This window comes from Fusarium subglutinans (assembly GCF_013396075.1).
Source record: "Fusarium subglutinans strain NRRL 66333 chromosome Unknown NRRL66333_c0000417, whole genome shotgun sequence".
Classification (NCBI taxonomy): Eukaryota; Fungi; Ascomycota; class Sordariomycetes; order Hypocreales; family Nectriaceae; genus Fusarium; species Fusarium subglutinans.
The window spans coordinates 1-11,438 of record NW_023502480.1 but is presented as its reverse complement, the minus strand read 5'-3'; the positions used below and the strand labels follow the sequence as shown (position 1 = coordinate 11,438).

Here is an 11,438-nt window from a genome sequence, read left to right as displayed (position 1 = left end):
TTAAACCAGCAACTCGGGGTCACAAGCATAAGCATACGCAAAAGAAGAATTTCGATCGAAGACCACAAGTCTCCCCTCCTTATCAACGCCGCCCTTGTCGCAGCGATGTCCCAAGGGACAGTAGTACGAGCCTTTGCCTCTCTGTTTAAGAGCGTCCATGTCGATTTTGCTGAATTGTTCATCTTCGTCATCTCCTGAGTCTTCTGAAAGGGATAGGTTCCCACCAGGTGATGGAGCGTCATCAGTGCTTCGAGATGCTAGCATAGCTCTCTGGCTTTCGCGAGTTCCGCCATCCATATTATTGCCTCCAGAGAATGACCGGCTCCAGCCTGGAGGTTCAGATTTAATAGCAGGGAAGGAAGAGACTGTATGATAGGTTGGTGCGGACAAAACTCCTCCAGGTTCAGGTGTACGTCGCCAGACTTCTTGAACGTCTTCAGAGAACTTTGCTGCTAGATCACGGATCTTGCTGCCAGAATGGGTAAGCCATGGTATAATACGATTGGTTTAGAGACTTACCCAAGCTTGCTGATGTTCATGTCCATTGTAGCCATGGGCTGCAAGTCCGCCATGTGCGTCTTATTGTAGGACAGCTCGTGCACCTCCTCTGCAGCTGATGCTACATGAGGTCCTTTCACCAGTTTATCTGTCAAAGAAAGCCACATCTGGGCTGTCTGAGTAAGATACTCTCCCACATCGTTGATGATGTTTTGACGTTGTTCTGGCGATGATACATTTGTGGTAAACTTTGCCTTTGCTGCCAACTCCCTGGAAACAGTCTCTAACTGGACCCGGACAAGGGCATCCAGGGAATTGGGCTCCATTGTATTGTTGGGGATTGTATTGATCCCTGATTCAAAGACGAGTGCAGATGATGGAATTGACATGATGGTACAGTAGTATCTGTACCTCTTTCTGTACTATTGATATCGCTGGCAATAGGCGCTGATATGTGAGTATAAACCTATAGTGTGTACGTAGGAATGTACTCAGTACTATGCTTAGAGCTTCGACCAACCACGCGGGACCTAGCAGTAGCGTGTTGCAAATAGTTGTGGCACGGAAGCTAACGAAGGGCTCCGGACCGGCGCGGCGCGGCGGCGGGAAGGCAAAATTTTGGGGCGACCGAGGGAGAGGGGGAAATGGCTGTCACGAACTGTCTATCCGTCTACCTGGGGTTCGCGGTCGCGCTTCTAAGACAGAAGAAAGGAAAAAGATACGCATGCGTCGGTCAGAGGAGGGCAGCATGTAGCGTAACCGTCGGAGAATAACATGCGCGGGTTTGTGTGGTATTCAGGCCTAGAAGCCGGTGCTGAGAGGTGAAAGACAAAGTCACAGACAATCTGCTTGGTGAGTGTCCAACGTCTTTGGTCCGCAAGAGAGGACAACGACGGCAACACCCAACGTCGGGTCGACAAAATGAATGTTGTGGTCTCTTCGGTCAGTCTCTTGGAACTTGCTCCTTATGAGGCCGGTAGAGAGGCAAGACACGCGGTGCCGGGCACAAGCACAGCTTTTTCGCGTGAGCAATAAGTGACGAGACAAGAGACAACAAGCTCGGGGGGGAAGAGACAACTGAGTCAAGGTAACACTAATGCGTATGGGGGCTGCCGCTGTCCGTATCACAGGATGTACCGAGCACCGTTTGTAGTATTGTTGGCACTGGACTCTGGCCCCGTTGTTTGTGTCCCCTCTCTCCTGTCGAGGATCATTTTCATTGTGCCCTTGCTAGACCGGCTGGCCCTGTTAACCCCCCTAGACCCCGAAGAAGCAAGGGCGGGTGATTAAGCTGAGAGGTGCGCCATGGCGTTTTTATCCCTGTCGCTAAAAGCCATCTTAGACCTCGTAAGTAAAACCCCTGGTCCTTGACCCTGGAAGGCCAGGTCCCATCACATCGATGGGCCGCCACACCTGCTCAGTCCTTTCATCCCCTCTCTGGCTCTATCTTGACGGCGGCAGCGGGCGCGTAAGGCGCGTGAGGCAACGGTGAGTGAGATTCGCCTTCAGGTTGCCCGCCCTACCGATCGTGACTAGGCGGTACGGCTTCTAATATCGTGAGGCGGCGTCCTGCTAGCTATTGGAGAAGCACTCTCTTTCCCTTGTGTTAAGGGCTCTAAGCTCGTCAGGTTCCAAGTGGGGAGGCCTGCAATCCAACCATTGACCTCAATGTTTCTAACAGCTCCTAGACATCTCTTTAGTTAAAAGTCCAAACTGCTTCTAGAGAGGCAGAGAGTAGCACCTGGTCAACGTCCCTTTTAATGCAGGTACTCTCCCCAGACTTATCTCACGCCATGACCTTCCGGTCTTCTTGACTTTGCTTCAACACCCCTCCGCTGGTCCCTCGGTTGAACTGTTTCCTCTTCGCTTCTTGTTGTCTCCTTTCGCCCCCGCTATCCCGGCGGTTCACACTCCAAAAAAAACCCACTCTCGGTAGGCGTGGTTCTTTGCCTTGAAGCGAACCACTCTACTGGTATCTCATCAATAGGCTCTCAGTTCGACGCGCCGCAACGGTTGTGCGTCGCCCCTGGGGTCCGGCGGCTCTGATCATCAAACGTCTAGCATCGCTGCTTGTTACCGCTGCCCGCTGCCGCTGCCGCTGGCCTTCCGTGGTGTTCTGATCCGGCCGACTCCGAAACTGTCGTACTGTAAGGTCTTGTTCTCTCATCTCTCCCATTAATTATAGCACGGCCCATCGGAGCTATCCCCTGCGTTTCCTGCAACCAGCCGTCCAGATGGAGAGTTCACCAGAATCAGCTCGTCCGGTGAAGCGCGTCAAATACGCGCGACAGGACGATACGATTCCACTGAATATAGCCACATCCAGCATCAGGACCTCCGACAGCGTTGACGGACCCCTGGGAACTGGTGTCCCTTTATTCGAAAATACATGGCCCACGACAACGGGAGTATCGTCTCCCTCAGAGGTCCTATTCGACCTTCCCGAGGACCTTGGGAATTCGTGGAGCCCAGCTTTTACAGGTAAGGAAGTGAACCTGTTGCAACTCACTCCATGTTCCCATCCCACCCATCTCACCCACCTTTCCTCATGACTCTGCCTTCTCGGAAACTCTTCAGATCTTAAACTCTGACCCTTTGTCTCTGCCAAATCCCTGTGGAGGATCTTGAAGTCAGATGGGTCTCCGATGAGAGAGGTGTAAACTTGGGCAGAAAGGAGACGAGAGAGAACATGTTGCACCCACCCACCCCGCTCTTACTCCCACCCTCACCCCGTTGCACAATACGACTGAGAATCCATCTTTCATCCATCATGTTCCCGAATTTATTCCAATTCCTGCCGAGAAGATCAAAACTACCCGTCGACCCGATCATGCCATGGTAGACTATCAAGTCCGTGAGCTGACGTTCCATGCAGCACCCCAGCCTGCGTTGAATCTTCAGGTAGCCACAGCACCTCAACCTCAACCTCAACCGCAACCGCAACCGCAACCTGAACCACCTCGCTCTCAAGCACAGCGACTGCCTCGCCTCTTGCCAGCGGTGCATGATCCTCTCCCAGAGCGGGCTGTCGAACCGCAAGACTCGAAGAAAAGAGGCCTGGCACCAGCAGAAGGGCTCGTTGTAAGTCCGTTCACCGCGAATGAGGACCGACTGATTGTGTCTGCCTATCCTCGCTATGCTCGCCCCGAGAATGGACAGGTGAATGGGTATGTTAAATTCAACTGGCCTTCGCGAGCTCCATCGAGACGGCCGTCTGGCCCTGTACCACTCCCAACAGAGGACGACGTTGAGGACATAACGCCCAACGTAACTCGATCGCACGCTGCCGGTCGCCCTCCAACCATAATAACTCTGGTTAACCCTGGGCCTGCCGTGTCTTCCGCGCCAAATGGGACTGTTTCGCCCATGGACCTAGAGGGAGGATGGGGAAATACTTCATCGCCGATGTTGATGGCAGGTTCTCCGGTTTTATTTCAAGACACTTCACAAATTTATATAGCTGGTGACCCAAAAATGCTGCCTCCTCAGTTCGGATTCCAAGCAAAAATGGATCACATTGACAGACGATTGTTTGAATTCTGTAAGTCTTTCAGGCTTGCTCATTAGCGCTTTGGGCTTTCAACAAGCGTTTGCTCACCACTCGGTAGATATCAAGAACTGGTGTCCGGGAAGGAGTGTGCTTAGCAACACGAACCTATGGTTGAAGGATCTGGCGCCGATGCATAAGAACGAAGGCATTCTCCACGCTATTCAGAGTCTTGCCGGGGTGTATATCTATGATTATATCCCGGATGAGCGCATCCGACAGCGAATCAATCAGCGATATATCACGGCAGATCAGTATTTCAGCACACTCCTCAATGCACCTGAAAGCAGGGAAAACGGTAAAGGGCAGGAGGTCATCACCATGGCCGTGCTTCTTTCAATGCAAGATGTATGTATGGTGTCGCTGCAGGATTGGCGATCGTGCGCCTTCGATATTGTGAAGTGACCTGACTCGTATTTAGATTGTTCTTACGGAACGACGACTCAAGAAGCCATACAATCCCAGATGGCTGGAAGGATTCAGGCAAGGCGAATACTTTCTGCAGGCAACTGACCCTGGCGCTCGCTACTGGAAAAACAACAACGTCCAGTACAACGAACTTCGCATCTCTCAGTCAATCATCGTTGGCCGAGCAGTGATTCTTGCTCAGCCTATGATGGCCCTTCCATCACCGCAGACTTTCAACCCCGAGGCAGAAGCAGGCAGGTTCAGCTGGTTGCTCTATGGAACAGAGAAGGATATGTTTGAAATCCATGGAGGATGTGGTTTTTCGAAGAAACTATTGCATCTTATGAGCCAAGTAACATATTGTGCAGGCCGATTGCAGCAGGAGCCCGAATCCACCATCGTCCCAATCACGTCAAAATTTCTTTTGCGCGAACTATCAGAAATGCGCCAATGGAGCCGTGAGGGCAAAGACTGGGAGCTGGCTCGAAAGTACCCACCAACGATAGACTGGGTGCGCGACAAAGCAGACGAAGTGATAATCGATTCGAACCAAATCATGACCGAGGTTACAGCTGAGGCATGGAGGATCGCCGCAATTATCTATTATCAATGTCGTCTTCTGAGGTACGATTATGAGATGAAGAGGAAGAAGAGGTCCCAGGAGGGAGAGAAGTGGACAAACTGAAGGAGGTTGGAGATCCATTGGGATAATGGGCGTTGATTTTGCAACAGCTCAACTCACCCCTTCCCCCTCTGCCGGCTCAACACTGACACGCTGCCTGCCTGCTTTGCTTTCCCTGCCACACCATCCTATCTACCTACCTCAACTTGTGTTAACAACAGTAGTGGAAAGAGCGCTCGCTGACTGAACCTTCCATTAGGCTGCCTCGAAACCACCCGGAAGTTCTTGCCAACCTCGATGATCTTGCCCGTTGCATACGAATTATGCCTACATCGGGATCTCACTTTACAGCTCAAGCGCCCCTATTGCCAGTGTTCTTTCTGGGATTACTCGCTACTGAACCTGTACACAAGGATGTTTCAATGGATTGGTTCGAACAAGTGGTTCAAACGCCAGTCCGCAGTGTAAGTGCAAAGAAAAGAAACGCAAACCTCCCCTTTTTTAGTAATCTATGGCAAGACGCAGGCTGGTTCTGCCTTTTGCCCAGGTCTACTGCACCCAATATTACCCACTCTAGTCTGCAGAATTAAGGGCTAATTACCTGTAACCTCAGAGCGTCCCCCCCTTGTACGACGCACTTTTGCGCATCTGGGGGTGGATTGACAAAGAAGTACAAATCCCACGAGATCCAACTGCTCTCTCCAAAGATATCGGTAAGAGGTACCCTTGGTGGGAACACCTTGTTGCAAAGGTCCTCGAAGCAGAAGAGGAAACCCTGTGCCTAACCTGACGAAACGCAACGAACAAAACTTGATCTGTCCATCCATTTTGGGATCACAATACCTTCCCTTACTCGTAAAAAGGTACTGTCTGCAGATATCCTCAGCAATAGTTGCCCGCCTTTTGGTGAAATTCTTTTAGGAATTAGATGTGATGGTAGCGGCCAGCCGCGGAGACAGATTAGTAACTGACTCCCGAGACGGCACTGTCGGCGTCGTCTCGCTGGTCCTTGCTGTCCTTACGGCGAACGAGATATTGTCCTGAAAACAAGTCAGTATGAACCACGTAAAAGAAGAAAGAGAGAGAGGAAAAAAGAAGAAACAAAGAGAGAAACAAAGAAAGAAAGAGAGAGAGGAGAAATCGCCAGAGGGTATTAATAGGAGGGAACTTACGGAACTCCGATCCTGGGGCCTGCCAGACATCGATTACGCTCAGTCCTGCCTTGTAGCACATGAGGCGCACGTTATCTTCGCCGTACTTGTGAGAATCAAACCAGTCGAACTCTTCGCCTTGCTGGATGATGCGGCTCATCTTCTTAAGCTTCACGTCTTTCTTGGCCCGGAAGAAGAAGCGATGACGAGTAGTTGGCTCATCCTCCAATTGCGCGAGGAGCTCCCAATCCTCCTCGCGAAACCATTCCTCACCTGCCAGACGATTGGCATGCTTGAAGCCGTTCAAGAAGAACTTGTGGTAAAGGTCGTCGCAAGAGTGGTAGGCGTTCCAGATCTTCTCCTTGTTGTTTGGAAGAGTGTGGCCGTCCATTCCAATTAGAAGCAGGTCGTCAGGTCGCAAAGCATCAGCCCAGAACTTCAGGTGAGCAAGTGCTTCAGGCCAAGGATCGTTGCAGAGCACCGAACCTAGCGAAAGAAAGAGACGGGGTGTCGAGATCTTTTGGATATAGCTCATGCCATCACCAAAGGTACCCCAAATACCAGCACAGGTCACTGAAGACTCAGGGCTCGGGTGCTGTTCCACAAGGTATTTGACATTGTGATTCAGCGACGATCTGGAGATGTCCAATGCTAGGTACTTGGCGGGAACTTTGCCCTTTTCAAAGGCTGCGAGAAGGTGGCCAACCTTGCGAGTGTCACTGGATGGGGTCGTGTTAGTATGGACAGGGTAAGCTTACAGCCACCATTCATTGAGGGTGTGCAGAGTGCGGGGCAATAGAGGATTGAACTAACCCAGCTCCTAGATCGATAATTGTGACACCAGCTGGGCATCGCGCGGCAACGTCGGCGCCATACTCATCAAACAAGGCAATCTCGTCGTGAGTCTGATAAAATTCAGGGGTGAAGATGATCTGATTCCAGATTGGCAACCCGACATCATCGTACAGTAATTCGTCGGGCAGCGTGGGTTTCGAGGTCGGAGAGTATGGAGCTGTGAGGGCCTCTTGCAATCGCTTGCCAACGCCGTCATACATGTTGCTACCGCCGATATCGACTACGGCTCCATGCGTGGGAGCATCATTCTTGGGATCCATCACGGCAATCGAAGGGCATCAATCGATCCAAGTATTCGTTTTCCCAATGCCGTTATGCAAAATCGGAGGAGCGTGTGACTATACTTCCAAGGTTAACAGGGTCCAGCACGCACAACAATTCCACGACTCCGGGTCAACCTTACCACTTAGGAAGACTCAAAAAGGAAGAAGCGCGCGCTGTGGAACGATATGTTACAGCACGGCACGATACGGTGTGGCAGTGTTGTATTCAAAAATAGGTTTGTGGAAAGGTATTTTGCGGTTGAGATCGTCTACAACAAACCTCGATGCTAGCGAGTGAAGGAAGAAGAGATTGCGATTCAAGGCACGCTCTTCCCGATTTTATACCCGGCAAGCAGATGCGAGAAGGCGGTTACTGTGATTACTACCGCTGTCAAGTTACTGGTAGATACCGGTCAGTGCTACCGGCTGTCGCTGCTGAATGGAGACGACAGCCCAGGGATGAGTCGAATAAGGGCCGCAGACGATAGGAATGTGTGAGGGCGGACGAGACAGGCAGGCAGGCAGGCAAGCAGGCAAGGGCCGTGATATGATTCGAGTCGATCTGATTCGAGACGATTCAAGAGAAAAGGAGAGAGAATTGCCGCTGTGGCAGCGTGGATCCTGTCTGTTGAAACAAAGCAGCGCAATGCAATGTCTGATTGATTTTTTTTGCCCTTGTGGTACCGTTTTGACAGTCCAACGTCAGTACCAGTGCAGTGCATGCTAGGCAATGCAGCTTGGTCTGATGCTGCTGGATAACACGCCCATACCCATAGCTATACCCCAGTGCTTGGAGTGTGTTTGGGTGCGTGAGGTGGTAGAATAAAATGGGATGGATCTTGGCCATGTCCCAGACCTGACCAGAAGTGGTTCATCCTACATTAGGGCGAAAGCGTGGAGGGTGACATTCTCATGCTTCGACATTGACATCCCCACCATAATAAGACATGGGGTTCCGGTATGTGCTGGGGAAGTTATCAAGACCCTTGTTTTCGCTCTTTGGAGCTGCGTGCTTTCTTTTTTTCTTCTTCTTCCTGTCGGTACTGGAAATCAATTTACAGTGCTGTTTACCCTGTTTCATGTGTCTCGCTCTCGTATCGGTCTTATAAGTGCCATGCGTCGACTGATATGAGACTCAGCTATCTCGTCTTTTGCATCTCACATAGTTACTTCAGCTTCGGCTTTAACCACACACATGCTACTGTACCTAAGCGGACCATGCCCCTGCAGAGTGCGCTAATGAGGCTCCAGGATGTGGTGAGAAACAAGAGCCCATTTAGGCATTTGGGGCCTGTGGCCTGTGTTCAGGTCCCCTCCACAATTGCTCGAGGTTGTGTTGCAAAACTCGTAAAACACAGCACAAGCCAACCTGCGGCAGGCTTCAAGGCACCAGCGCATCTCGACTGCCTCAGCGTGCTCAGCGTGGTGAGAATTGCTCTCAGGTATCTCAATGATCCATCTTTATCCCCACGGGCCCGCCTTCGCCCGTTCTAGCCGTGCCGGGCGCTATTTTCCCCTTCCATGCCTCGTTTGCTGTGGTCTGTGGAAAGCCGGGTGAAGTTGGCGGCCGGTTTTCAGCAGGTGACTGGTCACCTTGGCACAGACAAGAGAGAGCCTTGAAGGTATTTTCAGGCAAGGTGGCTGCACTAAAAGGGCAGGGTCTGGCAGGGCACTTTGTTCACCCAATCTGACCAGCCCTGGACTGTGAGAGGCAAGCAGATGCACGTCATGGTTTGAGACGGATCCCGCTCGAGCTAGAGAGCAAGCAGCATGAGCGTGACAGATGGGAAGATAGCGTGGCTCAGATTAGACTCCATTGGTTACAGAGCTTTGAGTCATTTCCCTTCTTGGACTGAAAGCGTGATGGTTTCGTTCTGTGGGTAGCACAATGGCGTTATTGATCCCCAGTGCTATCTCAACGGCGGTTCCTGACACCCTCAGCTGTTCAGTTCAGAACCCTTGGTGCAAATCGTCTGGGGTCCTCCTGCGAATCTCGAGCAACAAAGGCGAGTCTTTCCGAGGATGGAGCATGCCATTGTCGTTGTCCCACGGTTAAATCTCAACACCTTGACCGCCTGTTGATTCATGATTGGTAAGAGCATGCTCTCCGGCTGCTTGACCAGGCTCGGCCCCAATTATGCCCCCATTCTACCGCGGCACAGATTATTGTTGCATCTCACGATGGCCTGTGATATGTAGGCGGTGGGGAAGATTGCGTACCTGCCCAGCTGCTGCAGTTGCTACTGGACCTACGGAGTACTGCATACCATAGTACGTGTAACGAAGCAGTGCGGTTGAAAAGTCTGACAGAGTTGGAGTTCAGATGGATTCCGCAAGAGATCCCTGTACAACAAAGATGTTTGTTTCGGAGTATCCAGTCAAGATTTGTCAAAAAGTGCCCACTCCTCTGATCCAATGTGGTTCGTCTTGAAGCGGAGGTGTGCTGCAAGAGTGAGATGCAGAAAAATAGCCCGCCGCTATTGCAAGGGTTCGATTGCACTAAACTGACACTAAGCTAGACTGAACTGAACTGAACTGAACTGAACTAAACTAAACTAAACTCATGAGCTGGAAGCCTTCCAGTACCTGGCAATAATAGACCCCCGGCTCCTATAAGATGATATGTGAACTCGGAAGCTCACTCTTGAACACGGTGAGCTTTGGATCTTGTGGCCGCCTCAAGCATCGGCTTAAGCTTCAACGTTCTTGACGGGGCTCGTTTGTCTGTACGTCAGTCTTGGCCAAGGTAGACATCAACTAAGAGCAAGGAAGGGAACTCCCGTGGTGCTAAAATGGTTTCCTTTTCTTCCCGCGGTCCGCCGAGACTTAATTGGGGCCTCTAGGTTGATTGATTCTCACTGGCAAGACATTTCCTATAGCAAGAAGATATTAATGCATGAATAGGCTCTACATATGTAAGACAGGTAGTCAATATCTGGCTACGCAGTGTGAGTGGCCGGTGATATTCGTCGTGATGGCCGTCCACTTCATAACAGACTTGTATCCTCTTACTCCGGTTTTCGTCACCTGGTTTCTATTCCCGTCACTGACTGTTCCAATGATCCATATCGATTCGGCTTCGACTCATAGATCAACAGCGCAAGGTTACACAATAGGATGTTCGGTTAGTGACGTTATAGGCATGCCACCCCTCTACGATCTTAGCCGTTAACTGACAAACTCAATTCAGACACCTCCGCCTTCAATCCCAGGTCATGGTGGAAAGGCTCAACTGTCTTGTTATCAGCCGGGTATAGTTGCCGCCTAACACGGCAAGATAGCGTAAATTGTTCCTCATGCACTGCCTCTGACGAGAGCTCGATCATGTCCGATGACAGGATAGAGCCTTGCATGATGATGAACGCTATCGGTAACACTAAGAGAGCACCTCCCTACCTACTACATATGTAAGCGGGGTGGACTGATAGATTTCGATCGACAGGTGGAATTCCTATAAAGGTAGCCTTGATTTTATTATAGCTATTTTTAAATCTTTAATTTATATATAAATTTAGTAGGTTTAAAAGAATCTATAATATTAAGAGAAGTATTAAGGCTAAAGAAGCTAAAAATGCATTATTTAATACATAGCCTTATTATTATAAGGCATTAAATACCTTACTAGCTAATATTAAAATAATAAATAGCGTATAATAAAGCTATTTCTAACTTATATATAGATTAATATTTTTCTTTATATACTAAAGGCAAAGCTACTATTATAAAGTGTAAAAAATATACCTTATAGCTAATTTAAAGGTATTATTAAAGTTACTAATAATCATAGCTAGGTAAGGTATTTAGTATTATTACTATATATTATTAAGCTACTTAAGAAGCTATATAAATACCTTTTTATTTTCTTTAGTAGTAATACTAAAAGCTATATTAAAATTAGTATATGAAGCAGTAATACTAGTAATTTAAAGAGGTATATTAAATTTATTAATTTTATATATATTATCTATTATAAGAAGCTTTAGATTTTTCTTTTACTTTTTTATACTCTTATTATAGATCTAGAAGATATACTAAATTTTCTAATTTAGCCCTTAATTAGGGTTATAAAAGGCAATCTTATTATTATACTTAAA

General features: G+C 49.3%; 3 protein-coding genes across 3 annotated transcripts; 1 reads left to right on the top strand and 2 right to left on the bottom strand.

Annotated features, from left to right (window-relative positions):
- FSUBG_13880 (uncharacterized protein) lies at window positions 1-887 on the bottom strand (the record flags this gene model as incomplete). Its single annotated transcript, XM_036678817.1, has 2 exons — window positions 1-469; window positions 520-887. The coding sequence occupies 2 exons, from the start codon at window positions 885-887 to the stop codon at window positions 1-3; spliced, it is 837 nt and encodes a 278-aa protein (XP_036530658.1).
- Window positions 888-2,732: 1,845 nt separating this feature from the next.
- FSUBG_13879 (uncharacterized protein) lies at window positions 2,733-5,865 on the top strand (the record flags this gene model as incomplete). The annotated part of the gene is made up of 6 exons (XM_036678815.1): window positions 2,733-2,979; window positions 3,173-4,039; window positions 4,107-4,393; window positions 4,467-5,077; window positions 5,335-5,539; window positions 5,689-5,865. The coding sequence occupies 6 exons, from the start codon at window positions 2,733-2,735 to the stop codon at window positions 5,863-5,865; spliced, it is 2,394 nt and encodes a 797-aa protein (XP_036530657.1).
- A 170-nt stretch (window positions 5,866-6,035) lies between these two features.
- On the bottom strand, window positions 6,036-7,341 carry FSUBG_13878 (uncharacterized protein; the record flags this gene model as incomplete). Its single annotated transcript, XM_036678814.1, has 3 exons — window positions 6,036-6,115; window positions 6,248-6,945; window positions 7,040-7,341. The coding sequence occupies 3 exons, from the start codon at window positions 7,339-7,341 to the stop codon at window positions 6,036-6,038; spliced, it is 1,080 nt and encodes a 359-aa protein (XP_036530656.1).
- Window positions 7,342-11,438: the final 4,097 nt, after the last annotated feature.